Source organism: Saccharomyces paradoxus (assembly GCF_002079055.1).
Source record: "Saccharomyces paradoxus strain CBS432 chromosome XII sequence".
Taxonomy (NCBI): Eukaryota; Fungi; Ascomycota; class Saccharomycetes; order Saccharomycetales; family Saccharomycetaceae; genus Saccharomyces; species Saccharomyces paradoxus.
The window spans coordinates 585141-607739 of record NC_047498.1 but is presented as its reverse complement, the minus strand read 5'-3'; the positions used below and the strand labels follow the sequence as shown (position 1 = coordinate 607739).

Here is a 22599-nt window from a genome sequence, read left to right as displayed (position 1 = left end):
TATGAAAAACCTCTGAAAAAAATGAAATATTATACAGAGGTTCAGAGACCACAACAGTATTACAAAGGCCACTTAAGCTTTGCGCCTGCTTGAAGGCTTTTATATAAATTTTATTGGGAGAACCAAAAAAAGTGATCGCAATAATTAAGTGTCGGCTACCATTTCCTCTATAAAAGAAGTACGAATGTAATTAAATAAATTATTCCTGACCAAGTACACTTGTAAAAGAGAACAGATTGCTAACCAACATCATAACTCAAGTTTTTATCAAGCTGGTCCGCTCTCTGCCGAAAATCTATTAGTTATATGCTGTTCCAGTACTAGAAGAAACAAGGTCGGATAAATATGCTAGTCGAAATCCAGATATCTCTAAAAGCAGGATTTCCCATCCAGTTATTCGACCACGGGAGGATAATGAACAGGAACCTTGTACTCCTCCGTGACCTTTGAATTCTTATAAGATAAGTAAGTGTTCCAGAATATCGCAACAACATTAACGGCTAGTAACCTATGTTGTAAGGGAACAACAGAAAAATTAACCGCTTGGAAAACTGGCCAAACTGCCCAATTAGTCAAAAGTGTAGGCCACCATTGTTCTTTAATTTTCAACTTGGCTACATCAAACGATCTACCTTCCATGATGGACATACAGGTGAAATAAAATGGCAAACCTAGCGGCGCGAACGCCAACTGATCGACAGCTACCCGCAAAACCATATTAGACCAGTGGTATTGGGGCTTATTACGCATATAGATCCTGTTATTCAAGATTTTGTACCACTTGTCTCCTATAAAGGAAAAAATCAAAGAACCATAAACGACAGCTCTAGCTGTCCTTTTATAATCATAGCCCTTGTCTATTTTGGATGTTGGGAACAGCAATTGAGCAGACACATCACCAATCCCAAATAACGCACCTGTCATTATCGCGTTCGTGGTTTTGGGTCTTCTCTTCAAGCTCGCTTCATATAAATGTAATAGCCTCATTGCGCCTTAATATCAACTCTATCTTACAGTAAAAACAAATGACTGTGTTCGCACTGTCCTTTTTGTAGAACTGAATAGGATTTGGTAACATTTAAATACCTCTTCTGCTATATCTCTATCGTAAATCTTTTTCATTTTTTTTTTCACTTTGTACTTATACTGTTAAAAGTTCGACATTTAAGGGACAAGGAGGGGCTACTGTTTCCCGAAACGCTTCTTGCTTGTTACTATCGGAGAGAAAAGGTCAATACGTAATTAGAATAATAATTGATAAAACGGTTTAAGTAGATATATTGCTCACAAAGAGAGGCATCTTAACAGCGTGATGGTAGAAATATATTTTGTGTGCTTTGATTACTTACTACATGCTAATTGAATACATACATAGTGTCTTGAATATTTTCTCGGTCTCACTTATTTATCTTGACCAAGCCCATTAAAAAATTCCATTCTTGAATTTCTCGGGTATGTTTTTCAGTTCTATTCTAGACTCTAGTTCGTCATCGGTTATTACGGTAGCTCTAGAAGCACCTCTTTGAATTTCTTCTTCATGTTCGATTTCATGTTCATGATGAAGCAGTTCATGTTCTATGTCTTCTTTATGAACGACTTTAACGTCAGGATCTTTGTCCTTATGAAACTTATTCCAGTGATGAATTTCGTATTCTAGTTCAAAATCGGAGTGATGACCTACGCCAACACCAAGATCAGGAAACTTGTTTCCTCTCTTAGCAAATTCTAGATATTCCTCCCTGGTGATTTTGGTATCATCATCAACATCCAATAGCTTCATAATAAAGTTAACGACCCGCTTAGCCATTTCATTATCAACTTTCTCAGATTCATCGTGTTGTCCCATACCATCACCAGCGCCCACAATTTCTTCACGGTTCAACCCATAGAGAGATAAAATATCGTTTTCATCTAAGAACCCTTTCTTCTTAACATCGTGCAAAGCAAAGAAAGTCTCTGGTGTATAATCTTTCAGTTGATGCTCATGGTCCATATGCCATTCTTCCCAGGACAAACCTTCGGGTGGTTTCTCATTTTCCACATTAATTTCAGATCCTATTTCTGCCGTGGCAGTTACTTTATATAGAGTAAAAGCCAAAGAAAGTACAAATCCTTTCAAAAACCTCATTTTCACGATTTTAATAGTACAGGGATGGAAGAATGTTACGTTTTTGCTCTTCCTTACTTTTCCAGAGAGAGTATAATGTTACATCAAATCATATATTTCAAGCTTTCCAGTCTATGATCCGTCGTCTAAATTTATTCTTCCCAAGAAAATATTTTCGTTACCCTCTTACCAAAAAGGGTATAAGGCCATGTTCAACTTGGTAGCTTAAGAATGTATAAAAAAGATGCCTGACTAATGGAACGCTTTCTCTTTTAAATAATGCCCTTCTTTATAATAAGGAAGTTGCGTCTATATTTTACCAAAATAAACAATATTACAAAAACATAGAAATTAAAATATACATAAATTATTGATCAATAAAATCTTAAAGAAAACCGGGGAACAGTGATCAAAAAGATTAGAATTCTTCGTCAGAAGAAACGTAAGCATCACCCAATTCCTTCTTCTTCTTCATTCTTTCCTTCTTCTTCTTTCTCAATTCCGCAGAAGACAACTTCTTCTTCTTCTTACCACCGGCAATCTTGTTACCCATAGCATCGAATTTATCTTCTTCGTCTTCCTTCTTTTCGATTCTTGGACCAGCACCTTGACCACTAACCCAGTTATGACCAGATGGAGTCATTCTACCATCCTTGACGGCCCAGACTTCTTCAGTCAAGTTCTTTGTGAATTCAGCAGAGTGAGTAATGATAATAACACCACCTTCGAATTCCTTCAAAGCCTTAGACAAAGCACCTAAAGAGTCTCTATCCAAATAGTTGGTAGGTTCATCTAAGACGATCAAGTGAGGTCTTTGCCATGTACCGGCAGCTAAGACCAACTTAACTTTTTGACCACCAGACAAACCTCTAATTCTGGAGTGGGAAACAATTTCTGGGTCCAAACCCAACATGGAACAATGTTCTTCAATTTCTTTTCTGGTTAATGGACGGAATTGACCAGAAGCCAAAGCTTCTTTCATATCAACTTCAGCAACCATCTTGGAGTGGGATTCAACCAATTCACCTCTTGGAATCCAAGCATTGTCGACGGACATCATTGGAACCCATCTCTCAGATTTCATACCAATGTTTTCACCCAACAAGAAAGAACACTCATATTCGTAAGTGTTCTTGAACTTTCTTCTGGAGTGGATACCGGCAATTCTTCTTGGGGTACCTTCAATCTTGAAGATCTTGTTCATAGCTTCAGCATCGTTTTCGTTGATTTGTCTGTTAGCTCTGTCCATGGTTTCTCTATCTTCACCGGTTTGGAATCTCCATTGGATATATTCAGATGGAGTCTTGTCCAAATGAGATTCGATATGAGCAAAAGCGTGTTGCTTAATGTAAGCGATACGACAGTTTTCGTGAGTGTAAACTTCACCGGAGGTTGGCAATAGTTCACCAGTCAAGACATTAATCAAAGTAGACTTACCAGCACCGTTTGGACCAATGACAGCAATTCTTGAAGACAAAGAACATTGGAAGTTAATGTCAGTGATTTGTGGTTTAGAGGTACCTGGATATTGGAATTCCATGTTAGAAACCTTGACAATAGCCTTTTGCTTAGTCTTAACACCTTCCAAGTAACCTGGTTCTGGGAACTTGAATTCCAATTCGGTGTTAGATAATTCTTCGTAAGCCTTAGCAGCTGGACACTTCTTAACAAATTCGGTAAAGTTACCCTTGTACTTTCTCAACTTCAAACCTTCGTAGTTAATAATATATTCACAAACGTTATCTAAGAAAACGGAGTCGTGAGAAATGGTGATAGAAGTGATACCACAAGTGTTCAAGTAGTTAACTAACCAAGCAACGTTGACGGTATCCAAATGGTTAGTTGGTTCATCCAACAACAAGATATCAGCATTTCTCAACACAGCTCTAGCTAGAGCCAACTTCATCTTCCAACCACCAGACAAGGCAGAGATTGGCATAGAAATCATTTCGTCGGTGAAACCGAATTCAATCAATTTGTCCTTGATAGCTTCTTTAGTACCAACACCAGATTCGAAAACGAAATCCAAGACGGAAGTGTCAGAGTGAGTACCATCAATGTCATGTTCGACGTAGACGGTTCTACATTCTTCTTGGGTTGGGAAACCATCAACTTGACCGTTAGCAATAGCTCTCATTAAAGTGGACTTACCACAACCGTTTGGACCACAGATACCATATCTTCTGGCTCTCTTCAATCTCAATTGAGTCTTATTCAACAAGATTTTAGCACCGTAAGCCAAAGAGAATTCACAGTTACATAGATCTTCACCTTCGTCTTCTTCGTCGTCGAAGTTTGGACCGACTGGAATGTTGTCGACGGCTCTCTTTCTGAATTCGTCCAAGATGTCCTTGGCCTTCTTTTCATGTAAGAAGATGGTCATGTATGGGGTGATGTGGGTGAACCAAGCTTGTTGGTCAATGATTCTTTCATCAATCAAATCAGCACCAATGGCAGCAACGTATTCGACGACAATCTTGAATCTTGGAGCAACGGTTTCTTCCTTCAACAATTCGTTAACGACTTGCAAAGTAGTAGAAACGTCACCGGCGTGAGATACTTCCGGAATAGCGTCATCTTCACCAACGTTACCAACTCTTCTCAAAGTCTTCAAAGCTCTCAAAGTAACTTCTCTGGCTTCTGGGTCAGCAATGGTAGCAAAGTTACTCTTCAAACCAGGCAACAACTTACCCAAGAAAGGAGCAATAACTTGTGGGTCTTCCACCAACTTACACATGTTATCAATAATGACAGCAGACTTACGCTTGATACCGGTTTCTCTTTCGTTCAAACCTCTAGACAACAATGGGACCATGATGGACAAGGTAGCTGGGGTAACTTCAGCAACAAAAGTAGTAGCACCTAACAAGTGAACGGTTTCTGGAACTTCAGATGGGTCAGCAATACATTGAATCAAACTTGGAATGAAACGTTCAATATCCTTGTTGTCAACGGTTTCAGTAGCCTTAGTCATGGCGGCAGTAGCAGCAGCCTTGACTTCCTTCTTGGTATCCCACATGGTTTCAGACAAAACTGGAATCAATTCTGGCATTCTTAGGGCAACTTGGTCCTTAGCAGCATCGACCATAGCGGAAAAAGCTGCCAAGATGGCAATCTTTTCTTGCCATTTGTTGGTTTCAACAATGGCTTTAGTCAAATGTGGCAACAGAGCTTTGATGGCGACTGGGTTGACAGCGTTGACGATGGAAATCAAGGTTTCGGAAGCAACAGTTTGAATTTCCTTGTCTTTGTGACCAGCGTTGGTACAGACAGCTGGAACCAATTGGACGATGTATGGTTCGACAGATGGAGACAAGTTAGATTGGTTAGCAATGTGAGCAACAGCTTGCATGGAGTTAGCAGCGGTCTTCTTGTCCTTGATACCCTTGGCCAATTCACCGAAGAAGTGTTCTGGAACGTCATGCTCAATGATGTTACCATTCAAGAAAGAAGCGACTTCAGAAGCGATTTCGTGTCTGTTGTCAGCAGTGGCAACAGATAACTTCTGGAATAGTTCTTCTAGAACCTTAATGGATTGCTGGGAATCAGACATCTTTTAATGTTATCGATGGATTCGAACTAGAAAAATACACGGTCCTTTTGAAAGCAATTCAGGAATAAAAGAGACTACAAAAAAAGGTAAAAGAGATATTCAACAAAAGGTTGATGCAAAAGGTTTTATAAAACTTCTTATCTTATATGAAAGATGAGATGAGATAATTATACTCGAGGAAGCGAAAAAATTTTCACCAACGCAAAAAAAGAAAAAAAAAAAACATAAAAAAAACGTTTCTTTTTCACGTGCTAAGTGATCTAATAAATTAGGGTTGTGCATGGGTGGGGCCGGATAAACCGCGGTAGAAAGTGATTAAACGGAGTCTTTTCTTTTTTTATTTTATCTTTTCTTTTTTTAATTTCTTATTTCCAAGATATATCTGTTACCCAGCCCGTCATGATATTTTGATACGTAATGCCCTTGATTGGGCCCTTTTGCAGGTGGCAGAAAAGTGCGAATCGGGCTAAGAAAGATTGCAAATCGTTTTATAGTGGCGGCAACGAGCGGTAAAAGGGATAGAGGTGCTGAATGAGTAACGGGAACCAATATTCACTTGCTTGTCTTAAAATGGTGAACCATATGTATATATACGCCCGGAAAATATGTATAAAGTATATACGTATGGAAGGAGTTCAATGTATATATATATACTTTCTTGAAAAAGAAAAGGTAGAAAATGAAAACATAAGGGAAAGTTACTATTCCCGGATAGTGGCACTGATTGGAATCTTAGGCCCTACGTCGTTATCTTGAACTTTTTTTCTTCTTTGCAGAATCGTGGACGTGTCCAGTGTTAGTTGGAACATGTCTTGTTCTAGTTGCTCATCTCCTCGAGCGCCATTGTTACTATCTTCTGATTCCTCATCTTCAGCAAGGGAACCCAATCCTCCACGGGTTCCCATACGATCTTCTTCGGTACGTTTCACAGCATTACCGATATCAAAGGCGTCACGCATAGCAACAGCAGCTGGTGAAAACAGTAGCGAGGAGTCCCTTTGAAATAGTTGGAATTGTTTCTTATGTGGATGGCGTCTTTCGGAAGTACCTGCTTTCTTTTGTGAAGAATCGCCCTCCTTTGGTAAACAATCGAATGAGTTCAACCATGGGTCATCCAAAAACTGGTCGATATCGTATCTTTTAGACGGCTCCAATTCTAATAGTTTGGCCACGGCATTCTTAGCACCCGGGCTGATTTCATCCCACCAAGGTTTTAAAAAGGTATACTCACCCCTTGATATTTTTTCAGTCAAAGTGTCAATTTTCTCATCATAGAATGGCGGGAATCCACATAGCATTGTATATAAAACACATCCAATCCCCCACATGTCCACTTTCATGGAATAATGTTCATCTTTGACAACTTCAGGCGCAGTATAACCTACTGTACCACAAGGAGTCTTGGTGTTCTTGGAAAAAATTTGTTTGGACAAACCAAAATCAGCTAGCTTTACTATACCAATTCCACCACCACCAATCCCTGGTGTGAAAATACCCTCGTCTGCCTTCGTTTGCGGGTCATCTGATTTCCTCAATTTTGGTTTTACAGAGCGCGTAAACTCAATCGGTTCGAAAAGAAGATTCTCAGGTTTTATATCACGATGAACTACACCTAATGAATGCATATGTTTAACAGCCAGTGCTAATTGTTTGACCACATGCCTTGATAAGTCTTCACTGAAATAGGTCAATCTGACAATTTCGCCGAAGATTTCTCCACCGGTTAGTAACTCTTGAATAATATAATAGTAGCTATCTGTTTCTTGGAAGTCTATGAACGCAACAATTTGTGAACAGCCAGCAGAAACCGTCTTATGTAGTGCTACTTCTTTCAAGACTTGATCCCTGGAAGAAGTCTTAGTGTTATCTTTGCCCTTGTCCTTCTTGCGATGATCACCATTAATGGAGGATAAATCTGCCTTTTTAATAACTTTAATGGCTACAGCTTTATAGTTTTTAGTCAAAAACTCATTAGAACTATTTTTAGCAGGTATTGCCCTAAACACTTTTGAGAAAGCACCTTCACCGATTTTATTGATCAGCTTGTAGCCTATCAACTCCTTTTGTTCGAGGAAAGATTTTTCCGGAATTTCATCTTCCATATTGTCATCATCAGTATCGCCATCCTGGATATCACTAATGACCTCGCTTTGTCCCGAAAGAGATTCGTCAGACATTAAGGGGTCATAACTTAGTTGATCTTCACTACTTTCATGGACATCGATAGCTGGCACGGAAGTAACTGTTTCCACATTTTCAGTGGTAATATTATCACTCGGAGAGGAGTCTGAGTCTATTGTGGTTACTAATTCATCAGTTAAAGATTTCATATGATGATCATCTGCGATGGCACTGGGGTACTGCATCGTATTTCCGCCCTGGTGACTTTGCTTCGGGGGAGAACTATTCTGGGGAACATCTTTGTTGTTTGCACCACTTGACCTAGTCTTACCCTTGAATGATTTTTTAGATTCCTGAGACAAATCCGCCTGATCCGGCTTCTTTTTCGAGAAAAGGGCCTTTATTTTGAGCATCGACGAAACTTTGTTTTGAACTTCTCTTAATAAACAGTACACTTAACAATATGTTCGTCTTGTTCAGTTGAAATGTTTGTACTTCAAATAATGTATAAACTTTCTAGATTTTATTTTCTTTAATTTTTCGATGTCACTTGTTTTTTTCTCTTTGACCGGTCCCGTCTTTTTTAGTATAAGTCAGTAAAAAAGTTGAATGTTAATAGGAGAAATAAAGCTTTAAAGATAGTGATTGATTTCGCTGAGAGCGCTAAAACTGATTACTGTTATCCAGGATTCTTTACGAGCTTTTCTTCTAATTACCGGATTTATAATTACAACCTTGAACTCAATCAGTATTGACTTGATCGGTAATATTTTAAAAAGGACAAAAACAATAACAATATAAGGGTCCCTTTATCCTTCTTTCTCTTGGTTTCTATAAGGTAAAATATTACTTGAATTTATGTCAACGTGCTAGTGGATGACTAAAACTGAAGTGATTTGGAACGTGGTGGCTCTTTTCCAGCCTTCGTACTTTCAAGAATAAAGGAGATGACAAACCACTAAAAAAGTGCTTGCGCAACGGATGTTTTAATTAGCTTGAAGGTGTAGCAGAATAACTTCCACTTTTAAGTTGAGTTCGAAAATGATAAACTAGCCAAAGAACAAATTCGACCGCAAATACAGGGTCATACAAGGAGTTTGGGATAGCTTCACTCCTGTGAGAACTGAAGGAATTATCTGCTCGCATCTCTGGCCAAGGATAAGGCTCGTTTTTTTCCCTTTTCGGAACACTCAAACCGCTACCCGTCTTTTCCAGATCTACAGTAGATGAAATGTGGCTGATGAATGTATTGATTTGCCACTTTCTAGACACAGTCCAAAGGAATGAAATCCAGCAAAAGCCAACTTAGTCGACGTTAGATGTCTGATGTAGGTGCCCTTTTAGCAAGGGAGTACAATGTGGCTGCCGAAAGATGCGACTTTTTCCTAGAAGACGGTTCATTTGACTCAGTGATAGCGGTATTACCAGCGCTAAATCAGAAACAAGAGACTGTAACTCAAAAAATTAGCAAGAACGGAAAAGAACTACTCAATGTGGCCTCGGTAAATATTGATATACCAGAGCGTATAAGCCTTTCTAATGACAGAAAGCAATCATCTAAATTTATTGTCGATATAGAAATCTTACCTTGTGAAAATGATAAGGAGGCAATACTTGTTGTTTCATCAGATTCCGTATCCTTATTTCAAATCGGGTTTCAAATAGAGAACGATTCAAAATTTGCTGTTGACAAACAACTTCCACTGATCTTAGATATATGTGCTCATAAAAGTCAAGAAAAGACCCTGAGAGATCAGTTAGCAAATCGTAAATCCTTAGAAGGCAGGCCGTCAAGAAAGAGAAGGAAAAAAAATTCAGGTGTTAACGATCCTGAAAAAAAACTAAAAAGTCGTATACATGAGTTCTCTTTGTCTTACAAAGATTTTGAATGCTCTCCAGTCATATTAAGTTACAATGATTCTTCTTCGACATGGATTTTATCCTTTACTTTGAAGTTGAAGTTCTTAAATAATAAATTCAATCGGTTTTCTCTGGAGGCTAACCAAATATTGGATTTGACGTTCTCTGATAGGAACGAGAACGAATTTGAGCGATATCACAAGCATAGTCATATCCATTCAAATTTCATTCAAAAACAATTTACTTCTCAAATCTTGGAATATAGTAAAGATAGGCTATCAAAAATCAAACCATTCTTATCCCAATCTATACCAGACCTGAAAGTCAGTCTTTTACCATTCCAAAGAGAGAGCGTTGAGTGGATGTTAATCAAAGAAGGGCATGGTTTTTCTCTTAGTGATGCGCCTATTGTCGTCGACGAAATCGGGCTCAGAAATTTTATGAACGAATACTATGCGTACGGTTATGAACTGATTGCACGGAGCACTGATGAGGTAGGGCCATCTTTGTTATGGAACAAATTAACAGGCTATATTTTAACTACAGACGATGCTGCTTATTTGTATAACCAATATAGGAAGGAAAGATTAAGTAATGACGAGCCAGTTCATGCAAAAGGGGTGTTAGCGGAGGAGATGGGGTTGGGTAAAACAATTGAAATTTTATCACTAATACTTCTAAATAAAAGGAAATTAAAAGACTCAAAGGTAACGTTTATTGACGACGAAAATAGAACAATAACAAAAACGAAAACAACTTTGATTATCTGTCCCAATGCTATCTTAAAACAATGGCTTGAAGAAATCGAATTACATGCAAATTCATTAAAATGGTATAATTATAAAGGATATAATGAGATAATGAGAAATTGCAAAACTGTAGACGAAGCTGTTCAACAACTGTGCCAATACGATATTATAGTTACGTCGTATAACGTTATTGCAACAGAAGTTCATCACGCTGAGTTTAACCGTAGCATCAGATCAAGAAGGTTAAAAAGCCCGAAGTATGATTATTCTTCACCATTAGCTTTGATGCAGTTTTATCGGATCATTCTGGATGAAGTTCAAATGCTACGTAGTTCATCAACATACTCTGCAAAATGCACGAGCCTACTTCATAGAATACACACATGGGGTGTCTCTGGGACCCCAATACAGAACATTTACAACTTTAGGATGATCATGTCGTATTTAAAGCTGCATCCATTCTGTGATGAGGTTGATTTTATTCGGGCTCTTCAAGAAGAAATAAAACTGAGAAATGAGGTTAACGATTACACCAGCAATGATTTGATATGTCAATTAAAGGGTGTTCGGTTTTCTATCAAAGAGTGCATGAACATTTTTTATAGGTATGACCTTTGTATAAGGCATTCTAAAGCCGATGTTGCGTCTCAAATTCATATCCCTCAACAACACAACTTCATCATTCCCCTGGAGTTTGCGCCTATCGAGTGGGACAATTATCTGAATCTTTGGAACAACTTTTTAGAGTTAAGTGGCTATAATTCAGATGGCAGTGGGTCACCTCGTGTAACTAATGCCTTCCTAAACGAATGGTTAGCTAGACTGCGATACATATGTTGCCACGCATTATTTCCAGAAATTTTAAATACCCGACAGAAGCGTCTTCATGGGCATTTGACAAAGATTTCAAATATAGACGATATTTTAATTTCTATGCGGATGGACGCATTTGACAATCTAATTGGCTATTACAGAGAGAGATTCCATTTATCGATCAAGCAGGCACAGTACGAACTTGAAGTTTTCAACACACCGACCAAAGCCCTTGAATCATTTATAAAAATCCGAGACGATTTGATAATACACATACGCCGAAAATTCAACGTCGAGGATCCGTTTGATAAGTCGTTGAACCTTAGTGAAGATGAAGACGGACAGATGAACGAAAAATTTGACGAAGAGGGAACATTTTCTGGTGAAGAAAGTAATAGACGACCAACTGCTGCTAAGAACCACGATAATCACAGCGATGAGGAAATATTATCCGACCACCTAAAGAAGAAAGGATTACGTGCTATGATGAATTTGCTGCATGATTGCTATTTCTTCCTCGGTTCTGTTTATTACAACTTGGGCTCTCGTAAGCTAGAAGAAGCTGATGACAAGCATCATGAAGAGAAAACTGAAAAATTGGTATATTCTGATATTTTTCCAAAGAATGAATTGGAAGAAATTGAAAACAATAGACTTTTAGAACAAGAAAATTACAGAAATGCAGAAATTTTGAGAAAATTAATCCTTTCCTCTGAGGCTAGAAAAGTTGATACGACAATTAAAATCGCCAGAACTAGATTTGCTCACACTACGAGCAATATACCTTTACGTTTAATGAATATTGAGTTTGATCACAAAAATGACTACTCATCTAATTTGGCAGTATCCCGTTGTTTCAAGTCTTTAAGTAAATTAATAGAAAGATTGAATGAACAAACTAAAAACTTCAACGAGTTGTTGGATGAGTTACTCCTTACCATCTATGAACCAGTCTACAGTACAGAGGACAATGATACTGGTAATAAAATTATCGACAATGAAGAATACTCAACGTCGATCGATAGTCAAGATAAAATATTCAGTCTTCTTGGTTGCTTGGAGATAATTTTACAGAATAGGGACAATATTCTAACTTCAGAGTCAGAAGTTAAAATCCCTAAGCATTTGGTACCAGAAGGATCAATGATTTCAAAATATCAAAAGCAGTTGTTGAACAACTTGCACTTGATTTCAGGAACACCTTTACGAGCTATCTTTGATGAAGTGAAGAATAGTAGAATAGTAAGACGAATATCTTTAAACAGTGAAAGCGAATCCTCCATTCAAAATTTTGAAGACTACTTACTTCAGTATGAGAAGGAAAGTAAAAATCTGTTCAAGTACAATAAGCAGATTAGAGAATCATTGAAAAGTCTGGGATCAATTTATAATGCCAAGACCGAGTATTATAGCCAGTTACAAAGAATTTCCGATTCTTTGGTGTCCCTGCATTCTTTGAGCCCGCCACAACTCGGCCATCTAACAAGAACTATTAATAAGTCATTGGGCGGTACACTGGATGCAAAAATCAACAACACCGAATCACGGTTAATATATTTAAAGAATCTGTCCAAGTTAAAAGACACATTGAACGATAATCAAATATTGAGCTGCTCTATCTGTTTGGGAGAAGTTGAAATGGGTGCTATTATTAAGTGTGGGCATTATTTTTGCAAGAATTGTATCCTTACTTGGTTACGAGCTCACAGTAAATGCCCTATATGCAAAAGTTTCTGTAGTGTATCGGAGGTTTACAACTTTAAATTCAAGAACTCAACGGAAAGGAAGGAAAAGCAAGTTCAGGAACCACAAAGGGAGGGTGCCGATTCGTCTCAAGATAATTTGAATGGAAATTCTATTTTATCTAATATGAGCGAGGTGGAAAAATTATTTGGAAATAAGTACAAGCAATTCCATCAAATCAATGAAGTTCATCAAATTCACATAAAGGAAAGCTTTGGCGCTAAGATTGATTTCGTTATCAAGTTAATATCTTATCTGAGATTAAAAAGTGAGCAGGAAAACGATGATCCGCCACAAGTTATTCTGTACTCTCAAAAGACAGAATATTTAAAGGTCATTGGCAAGGTCTTAAAATTGTATCACATTGAATATTTGGCATGTTTATCCAATACAGCCGGTGTCGGTGAGACTATAAATAACTTTAAACGTCAGCCTTCGGTGACTTGCCTACTCTTAAACGTGAAAACTTTAGGTGCAGGACTAAATTTGATCAATGCAAAACACATTTTCCTGCTAGATCCTATACTTAATAATAGTGATGAGCTACAGGCCATGGGAAGGAATAATCGTATAGGACAAGATAGAGAAACTTTTGTATGGAACTTCATGATTAAAAATACGATTGAAGAAAACATTCTCAGATATAAATGTATACTCGAAGAGCGCAAAAGGAAGGAAAAGTCAAAAAGAAGCGATAATCACGACAGTACACAAGGCGAGAGAGACGACGAAGAAAATGATGATGTGAAGTTTGAGATAAGTGTGGGCGACCAAGAAGTCAGCAATGAACACTTATGGAATTGCTTTTTTCACGGCAGTGATTAGAGAAGTATAACTTTAAACCAAGCACTAGATATATCGAAAAATAAATCCTTTGAATTTTATTGGAAGAGTTGCAGTAAATAACATTTATCCAATTTTTTAGGAAGGCGGTTTGTTGCACGCTGCCTGGCAACTGTATAAGAAAACATTTGCAATATCAGTTTCAAGAGTTTTCAGAAAAAAATAATGGTTGCTAAGAGATTCGAACTCTTGCATCTTACGATACCTGAGTATTCCCACAGTTAACTGCGGCCAAGATGTTTTCTTGAATCAGGCGCCTTAGACCGCTCGGCCAAACAACCGATTATCTGGTGAAATGTTGTATCTCAAAATGAGGTACCTCAGCATTACTAGATTTACCAACCTAGACATAAAACATGTATGAAACACGTACGAAACAATAGTGTTGGAATGAAATTCTAATATCATCTATTTAATATTATATTATAATATGCGGTGCAAGAGGATGGCATAAAGATTGAGAAACAGTCATCCAATCTAATGGAAGCTGAAATGGGATTGATAATGTAATAGGAAAGTGAATGACAACATATAAAAGCAAAGAAGATAAGGTAATAACATTATGTAGAACTATCGATTCCCTTTTATGGATTCCTATATCCTCGAGGAGAACTTCTAGTATATTCTGTATACCTAATATTATAGCCTTTAGTAACAATGGAATCCCAACAATTATCTAATTATTCACCCAACTCTCAAAATTTATAAATACCTGAGCAATTAGTTTGGATCCGAGATCCTGTGCTTCCACCCTTTAATTAGATTCAAATCTTATATAGATTATATGAGACAAGTTACTTTCTAAGACTGTATATTAGCATTGTAAAGACACCCGGTATTACTCGAGTACGTAATACAACAAAAGGGTCTTTACTAACAAACTTATTTACCAAAGTTTTGAACGAGGTTTCAACCGACTTTCGATGTTATATTTGTGCATGCTCAACCTATATTATGGCTGCCATCACTCTTTTAAGTGTTTTATGTTTTATGCATAACTGAGTCATTTTCATATCAGGAACTTATCCTGGTTCATTGGATAAAATAAAAAATAATAGGGTTATGTAGATCTATACTTCCTGATATTTTCTATATTTTTTCAAAGCTGTGTACCGGTGATAAATTCATGAATCTCCAATCTCCAGCTTCATGCGGCTTTCTCGCACTGACAAAGCTTGGGCCTCTTGGTTCTAACATCAAGTGACCTAGATTTTTCAAAAAGGAACCTTTATCAAATATGTTTTGCTCTTTAACCACACGATGAAATACAGGGTTTTTCTTTGATCCGATACCTTTCAAAAATTCTCTTGTGGTTTGCTGGTTACCTGCCATGAATATGTGATAGGTAAATAGTATCGCCGGATACCATAAGGTTAGCCCAGCATAGCAGAGTAACAATATTGCCACGGGATAATCGCGAGGCCCTCCAGACTCTCGTGCGATATGGATCGTACAATTAGCCAATAAGATAATTGACGAAAATATTGCACTTAATAGAAATATTAAAAAGAACCGGTAGTTCCTTTTTCCTATGCAATTATTGACCCATATACAATGGTGGTCGTGAACCATCACGCAGACGTTACATGTTGAACAATGAGAAGACCGAGGTGGCCTCCATATCCTGCATGATGGACAATACTTGATAGTAATGTCTTTTAAAACTGAAGAGTGTGTTGGTAGTGTAATCAAGTTGTAATATTCTTGCGGGATCTGATAATTATTTCGTAGTTGACCCAAATGAATATTTCTCGGAAGAACGCCAGGATCACTGGTAGCTGTTCTGATGAAAGATATTAGCGTTATGGCCCAAAAATAGTAAAAGAAAATGACCAGCACTTTATAACCATTTTGGGTATGCCACAATTTATGTGTCTCAAAGATAGAAAAGAGAACCATAGGACATATTATAACGAAGAGAACACCCAACCACAAGGGTTTGGCACTTTTCACCGTTCTGAACCTGCCACCAAGGAAGAATATATAATTCGAAACGTTAGGGATCGATATGTAACCTTTTCCATCATTTATATCCTGATCACCCTCCAAGGTAACAAGCCATCGAAAGAACAACTTCGTCAGCGAAGCTCCTCCAGTATGCTCTTCCTTTGTTATTGAGGTGCTTTCCGATCTAGTCGACCTTCTAGAAACCAAGGCCATTATCTCCCGTGTTTCCCTTCTTGTTACCTTACGCTCTTTTGCTTTTACGTTTTATATGTTCAAACTGTAATCTTGATAAGGCGCTGCTCGCCAATTTCCGAATGGTTTGGCATAAATAAACACAAACTGTTTATATACAAGAAGCCAAAAAAGTCAAAGGAAAATGGTCAAACAAGGATATAAGGTAATGAAAGTACGTAGCATAGAGGACAGACAACTGGAGGCTTTGAAAAAGGCGGCACTGAAGGCGTGCGAGCTCTCCTACAGCCCCTACTCTCACTTTCGTGTAGGTTGTTCCATATTAACAAATGACGACGTTATCTTCACGGGCGCTAATGTAGAGAATGCAAGCTACAGTAATTGTATATGTGCAGAACGATCTGCTATGATACAAGCCGTGATGGCAGGTTACCGCTCGGGATGGAAATGCATGGTCATATGTGGCGATTCTAAGGATGAGTGCGTGTCTCCTTGCGGTGTTTGCAGACAATTTATCAATGAATTTGTGATCAAGGACTTTCCAATCGTTATGCTCAACTCGACAGGTTCCCGTTCTGAAGTCATGACCATGGGGGAGCTGCTGCCCATGGCTTTTGGTCCCTCCCATTTAAGCTAGCAGCAATCTTTATTTGGCTGCTCCCCGAAATGGAAGTGAAAATTTTTTATTTTTCCTTTTTTTTTTTTCTTTTTCATTTTAAGAAGAAAAATCTGAAATTATCATTATTCATCCCAAGAACGCTATTGTCTTTATTCTTACCAAGAGAAAATAAGCAAAAAATTGTACGATGGCCACAACTACTACAACAGTTACCGCTTCCGAACAGAATTCTGATCCTACCAAGATACATTGTGCCGGTTTGCAATGTGGTAGGGAGACTTCGTCCCAAATGAAGTGTCCTGTATGTCTAAAACAGGGCATCGTTTCCATTTTTTGTGACACAAGCTGTTATGAAAACAACTACAAGGCTCACAAATCTTTGCACAATGCTAAAGACGGTTTGAAAGGTGCTTATGATCCCTTCCCAAAATTCAAATATTCCGGTAAAGTGAAGGCTTCATATCCTTTGACTCCAAAGAGATACGTCCCTGAAGATATTCCTAAACCAGATTGGGCTGCCAACGGACTGCCAGTTAGTGAACAAAGAAACGACAGACTTAACAACATTCCTATCTACAAGAAGGACCAAATTAAAAAGATTAGAAAGGCCTGCATGTTGGGTAGAGAGGTTCTTGATATTGCCGCTGCTCAGGTCAGACCAGGTATTACTACAGATGAATTAGATGAAATCGTTCACAATGAAACAATCAAGAGAGGTGCTTATCCTTCCCCTCTCAACTACTACAATTTCCCTAAATCCCTCTGTACCTCTGTCAATGAAGTTATCTGTCACGGTGTGCCTGACAAAACCGTATTGAAGGAAGGTGATATTGTCAATTTGGATGTTTCCTTATACTACCAAGGTTATCATGCTGACTTAAACGAAACGTATTATGTTGGTGAGAACATTTCTAAGGAAGCTCTTAATACCACTGAGACATCAAGAGAATGTTTGAAGCTAGCCATTAAAATGTGTAAGCCAGGTACTACCTTTCAAGAGTTAGGTGATCATATTGAGAAACATGCTGCCGAAAATAAGTGCAGTGTAGTAAGAACCTATTGTGGACATGGTGTTGGTGAGTTTTTCCACTGTTCCCCCAATATTCCTCATTACGCCAAGAATAGGACACCTGGTGTTATGAAACCGGGTATGGTTTTCACCATCGAACCTATGATTAATGAGGGTACTTGGAAGGATATGACCTGGCCTGATGACTGGACTTCTACCACTCAAGATGGTAAATTGAGTGCTCAATTTGAACATACTCTGTTGGTTACCGAACATGGTGTTGAAATCCTAACGGCCAGGAGTAAGAAATCTCCAGGTGGTCCAAGACAAAGAATTAAATAGATCTAGGCATTTCTTTCTTATACATATAGAAATCAATAGAAACCTAAACTTGTACTTTTCCCGAGTCTGAATTGGTGGCTACGAGAAGCTATTTTTTTTCTTTCGCACTTTTTCCATATGAATCAAGCGTATATAATTTTTTCTATAACTATTCTTCGATATCTATTTGGTCGTTGGGCTCTTTCTGCTCTTGTCCTTCTGCCCATTGTGTTATATCATCGACATACGATAATATGGTTGCTATACTGTCGGGATTATTAGATTCCAAAGGTAAGAACTGAACCATACCGAAATCATCAACGAGATTGGCTATACATTGATTTAATTTTAGAAATTTAGGGTTGGATGCTTGGTTCATTCCTTCTGTTTCCATTAATAACATTGCATCGGGATTCAAAAATCTTTTCAGTTTTTTTTTATTGATGTCGCCCTTTATCAAGTCTAATTTGCTCAACACATTGATATGGGGTAGCTCCAATAGAATCATCGCAGACATAGCAGATAGTGCTCCACTAAAGAATTTTGAGCTATCTATCACAAATGGCGCCTCCAAAAGGTATGTGGCGCAAAGGTTGAAATTTAATTGTTGGGTTAAATGGCGCACTATGTTCGGTAAGACAGGGATATGCGTGTATAGTTCAATTTGGCCGGGACAGTCAAAGATCAAATATTCATCGTTGAAATCTCCGATCTCCTCGTCAAGCCAGTCTAAATTATTCAAAAGATATTCGAAGCAATATATTAGTGCACCATTGGGGCCCAAATCCATTTCTTCCATGACATCATCCAAGGAAATTAAATCCCTAATGTCAATAGTAAACTCATACTTGGTAGCCTCTGCAGCAGGATCTAAATTTACAATATGTGCTCTTCGTCCTACAGTTTGCATATGCGATATAATGGAATTGCAGAATGTGCTTTTCCCCGCACCTGCAGGTCCTAGCACCATAACACCAACGCGAGACATCTTTCTATGTTTATTACTATCCTTGAACTTGTCTAATTATCTTTTCGTAGTCGAAACGCTCTGTCAACCTCTTATTTATTAGTTTCTCTTTTTTGATCTTTTAGCTCATCATTTAAGATTTTTTGCAAAATTTTTCTTAGTATTTTTTCAGTTTAGGGACAGCGGGCTAAAGTGAATGGCCCTATGTGAATTATTGGTGATTCGAAAACATTATTGATATAACTCAAGCTGAAGAACTCTTGTCGCTGCATAGAAGGTAGATTTGGTGCAGCGGGGAACGAATGAAGCGTATCAAAAAGTAGATTTTAGTTGTGATAGACGATGATATGCATAACGTGCATGCGATCTGTAGATTCGCTTTATACAGTGTATTCAAATGACCACATTCAGTTGACAGATTGTCCATTCTGCAAAGATACAGTGGACAAATACGTCGAGATTGACAACGTCCTGTTGTTTATTGATCTGCTACTATTAAAAGCAGGTGCATATAGACACTTGGTATTCAATTCTTTGGAATTGCATCTCTCAAAATATCCGAGAGGAAAAGCGCTAAATGATTGCCAGTGTTTGCGTGATTATACGCAAGCTTTGATATTTAATATCAAGAACTGGTTTTGTAAATATGACCGATTAAATCGCCTTTGGCTTCTGTTACTATCGTTCGAGATTTATTTAACTTGGGTTACTGAGGAGAGTAAATACATCTACTATTTGAACCGTAACAATAATGATGGTAAGCTCATCATGCTTTCAAAGAAATTGCCAGAAAGCTTCAAATGGGACTCGGCAATCATGCGCAATACCATCACAAATAAAGTGTTTACCTGGAGCCCACCAATACAATATCTTTACTTTGCAAGTTATTGTATTCTTGACGTTTGTTTATTTCACACATTTATTCAGTATTTCATACTGAAAAAGCTGCATTGGCGACAACTGTCCGTTTCTTCAAAGGATGTGATATCATACACGATCCTATTATCGTATGGCGCCAAAATTTTTCCCATATTGATGTTGATATGGCCTTATGATACTCTGATTTCGATGAGTATCATCAAGTGGGTAGCTAATTTCTATATTATTGAATCGTTGAAGATTGTGACTAAGCTTTCCTATTGGAATATCATAAAGATTTTTATATGTGTGTCTCTATTACGTTATTGCATAGTCAAGCCAATACTTATAGTTTTCGTGGCAAAATTCAACTTTTCGATTATTAAGAATTTAATCCATCAGGAGTTTATGTTGCTACTGCAGAAGTCAGGAACTTATTTATTTTTATAAGCAAATAGAAAAATATCCAGTACTACTTGTACTAAAAATTTTATTTTAGCATTTTCGCAACAAAATATATAAAAATACGTATAGCATTTCGGTATCTTAATCTAACATCGGACCTTCTAATTCACTCACAGCGTAAGGATACGCATACGACTCTTCCTCGTTGGCGGAGTTAACCGTAGAATTGTCTCTTTCGTACTCGCGAATTGAACTTAAAGCAATATATTTTGACAACGGCAAATAGTTCTTTTCAAAATCATATAGAAAACATAAAGTCACTACCGGGAGCGGGAAGAGACAAGATGACAATACCCATCCTCCTTCAAATCCTGCCAGTGTTCCTGTCATTGTTAATTGAAACAACAGCAATCCAACGATGATTCTTCTGAAAATCAATGGCCATACTTTCCCTGTAGAATGAGGCAAATGATCTGTGGCAAAAATCAATTGATACTTATAGACATAAAACCCAATAATAAAATATGCCAGCCCCGACGTCAAAATTTTTGTGCTCATCACACTGTAGATCAGCGTTATAATCAAAATCAGAATTGGCTGTGGTAATTGTAGTCCAAAATTAAATATCGGTGGGTTGTAAAGTTCATTTCGCTGCCGGGGGGTTTTAGCCTTGATTTTCACCAAAGGAAAGCCGATCAAACTGCCAACTAATAATAACTTAAACGGGAACATACCAATACCTTGCAATATAATCAAATCGACATAGAATAAGGAGAACTCTTTCACGGACGTAGCAAGTTGATAGGCAATTTTAGTAGTGTCGCTGAGGTATGCCCAATAATTAGATGCGGTACCTGCCAACGTGAAAACTAAGAATAGGTTAACAAAAATATAAAAGAAATTTTTGGAAACAAGCGAGATTTCCTCTTCGCTGTATGATACCAGTCCTTGATAAGAAGTCAAATATTCATAAAAATAGGGAATGCCAAAGTTAAGCAACGTGAAGAGATAGGTTGGTAATAATCCTGTTACAATGTTGGCAGCCCATTGGTGATCTTTCAACAGCTGCCCTACACTTGGCCAGAACTTTGAAAGGGTTTTCAAATTTAGCAATGTGGCCAAGTATGATACAGGAATAACTAAAAACAAACTCGACAGGCCTATAAATACGGTAGTAGAATAAACTTTTGTTAATCGGTCCTTTCTAGAAAGACAGACATGATCCCATTTGATATCATGAGGCGCAGGAGCCAACCTGGTTATGAAGTAATGTACCCTAGGATCTAATACAGCCTGAGCTGCCATTTGCGCGTTAGCAACAGAATCCATGGTTACGAATGCCGTAGGTGTCGCAGAGTAGTGTTGCTTCCTCGCTTCAGTAATTTCTGCGTCAATGAATTTCAATTGCTGTTCCAAATATTCTATGGCATCTACTTCCTTCCCAAAAACACCACGATAACCAATTTTCATTTTTGGTCTTTCTCCAAGAGAAATTTGAGAATATAGTGCCGCATCGTCCTCGTTATTATTGCTTTGTGAGACATGTTCTCCATGCGAAACTTCGCCTGATTGCCCGTTTCCTAATAAGTGATAGTTCTCCGAGTACGGTTGCCGGGTACGGAGCTCTCTTGGACATTCTGCATATTTTAGTTCCAGGTTCTTAAGTATCATCTTCCGACAATGAAAGAGTTTGTTCAAAGGACCCCACTCTCGACATATAGTGATTGATGAAACAGTGCCGATTTTTAATTGTTCAATTCTGGTCTTTAAGGCTTCTGAATCACGAAGCTCTATCGGAATGCCTGAGAGTCTTATCGTTCTATCAGTAATGGTATTTTGCTTACCAAGATAAGCTTGTCTAGTACTTACCACATGCTTTGTTTCCGCGACTGCCATTTTAATTGCTATAAAGGTGAAAAAGTATGTGAAGATAACATACATCCAGAGGTACACATTTGTACGTTCGGGAGCTGAATGATTGTCACCATCGCCACTTCCCTCCACAATTCTTTTTAATAGATGCATCAAGGAATTCTCATTGTCATCATCATCGTTGCCATCATCAATCTTTCCAGTAAAATGGTACCTTACTGGAGATATAACGCACACAGAGAAGAAACAAAAAATAGAAAGTAATTTTATGCACATTTTGAAAAAACTCAAAAATACGTATGCATCTAAACCTGCATATTCCAGAATTTGTTCGTCCCGTATTTTATACAACACTGTTAACCAACCAAATAAACTTGACTGATTCCACGATGGTAGGCGAAGATTGCCATCATCTTTATATCGTCTGCTTGCGTATAATCTGGGCCACTTTTTTAACAGGATTGAGAACGAAAGCAAAGCAAAAATACCTAGTAAAGTAGCAATAGTCAGTTGCGTCGTTACAACCTTGGCGGTGGGTTTCCTGAAATCGTGATGCTCATCCGGAAGTGTATCAAGATACGATGCTGCCGACGTGAGCTTTTCGATATATGATGTCATTC

The 22599-nt window shown here is 37.9% G+C and overlaps 11 protein-coding genes and 1 non-coding gene across 12 annotated transcripts; 4 read left to right on the top strand and 8 right to left on the bottom strand.

Moving 5' to 3' along the window:
- Positions 1 to 393: 393 nt before the first annotated feature.
- Positions 394 to 987, bottom strand: SYM1 (ethanol metabolism protein; the record flags this gene model as incomplete). Its single annotated transcript, XM_033912111.1, has 1 exon — positions 394 to 987. One exon carries the CDS (start codon positions 985 to 987, stop codon positions 394 to 396), a length of 594 nt encoding a protein of 197 aa, XP_033768002.1.
- A 436-nt stretch (positions 988 to 1423) lies between these two features.
- On the bottom strand, positions 1424 to 2128 carry SSP120 (nucleobindin SSP120; the record flags this gene model as incomplete). The annotated part of the gene is made up of 1 exon (XM_033912110.1): positions 1424 to 2128. One exon carries the CDS (start codon positions 2126 to 2128, stop codon positions 1424 to 1426), a length of 705 nt encoding a protein of 234 aa, XP_033768001.1.
- Positions 2129 to 2525: 397 nt separating this feature from the next.
- YEF3 (translation elongation factor EF-3) lies at positions 2526 to 5660 on the bottom strand (the record flags this gene model as incomplete). Its single annotated transcript, XM_033912109.1, has 1 exon — positions 2526 to 5660. One exon carries the CDS (start codon positions 5658 to 5660, stop codon positions 2526 to 2528), a length of 3135 nt encoding a protein of 1044 aa, XP_033768000.1.
- Positions 5661 to 6361: 701 nt separating this feature from the next.
- On the bottom strand, positions 6362 to 8194 carry RCK2 (serine/threonine protein kinase RCK2; the record flags this gene model as incomplete). Its single annotated transcript, XM_033912108.1, has 1 exon — positions 6362 to 8194. One exon carries the CDS (start codon positions 8192 to 8194, stop codon positions 6362 to 6364), a length of 1833 nt encoding a protein of 610 aa, XP_033767999.1.
- A 906-nt stretch (positions 8195 to 9100) lies between these two features.
- IRC20 (E3 ubiquitin-protein ligase IRC20) lies at positions 9101 to 13771 on the top strand (the record flags this gene model as incomplete). Its single annotated transcript, XM_033912107.1, has 1 exon — positions 9101 to 13771. One exon carries the CDS (start codon positions 9101 to 9103, stop codon positions 13769 to 13771), a length of 4671 nt encoding a protein of 1556 aa, XP_033767998.1.
- Positions 13772 to 13955: 184 nt separating this feature from the next.
- SPAR_Ltrna9L lies at positions 13956 to 14070 on the bottom strand. The gene has a single exon. It is a non-coding gene; the product is annotated as a tRNA-Leu (tRNA).
- An 808-nt stretch (positions 14071 to 14878) lies between these two features.
- On the bottom strand, positions 14879 to 15949 carry ERF2 (palmitoyltransferase ERF2; the record flags this gene model as incomplete). Its single annotated transcript, XM_033912106.1, has 1 exon — positions 14879 to 15949. One exon carries the CDS (start codon positions 15947 to 15949, stop codon positions 14879 to 14881), a length of 1071 nt encoding a protein of 356 aa, XP_033767997.1.
- A 163-nt stretch (positions 15950 to 16112) lies between these two features.
- Positions 16113 to 16565, top strand: CDD1 (cytidine deaminase; the record flags this gene model as incomplete). Its single annotated transcript, XM_033912105.1, has 1 exon — positions 16113 to 16565. The coding sequence occupies one exon, from the start codon at positions 16113 to 16115 to the stop codon at positions 16563 to 16565; it is 453 nt and encodes a 150-aa protein (XP_033767996.1).
- A 169-nt stretch (positions 16566 to 16734) lies between these two features.
- Positions 16735 to 17898, top strand: MAP1 (methionine aminopeptidase MAP1; the record flags this gene model as incomplete). The annotated part of the gene is made up of 1 exon (XM_033912104.1): positions 16735 to 17898. The coding sequence occupies one exon, from the start codon at positions 16735 to 16737 to the stop codon at positions 17896 to 17898; it is 1164 nt and encodes a 387-aa protein (XP_033767995.1).
- A 148-nt stretch (positions 17899 to 18046) lies between these two features.
- GPN3 (putative signal sequence-binding GTPase GPN3) lies at positions 18047 to 18865 on the bottom strand (the record flags this gene model as incomplete). The annotated part of the gene is made up of 1 exon (XM_033912103.1): positions 18047 to 18865. The coding sequence occupies one exon, from the start codon at positions 18863 to 18865 to the stop codon at positions 18047 to 18049; it is 819 nt and encodes a 272-aa protein (XP_033767994.1).
- Positions 18866 to 19186: 321 nt separating this feature from the next.
- ARV1 (sterol homeostasis protein ARV1) lies at positions 19187 to 20152 on the top strand (the record flags this gene model as incomplete). Its single annotated transcript, XM_033912102.1, has 1 exon — positions 19187 to 20152. The coding sequence occupies one exon, from the start codon at positions 19187 to 19189 to the stop codon at positions 20150 to 20152; it is 966 nt and encodes a 321-aa protein (XP_033767993.1).
- Positions 20153 to 20248: 96 nt separating this feature from the next.
- Positions 20249 to 22597, bottom strand: CSC1 (Csc1p; the record flags this gene model as incomplete). Its single annotated transcript, XM_033912101.1, has 1 exon — positions 20249 to 22597. The coding sequence occupies one exon, from the start codon at positions 22595 to 22597 to the stop codon at positions 20249 to 20251; it is 2349 nt and encodes a 782-aa protein (XP_033767992.1).
- Positions 22598 to 22599: the final 2 nt, after the last annotated feature.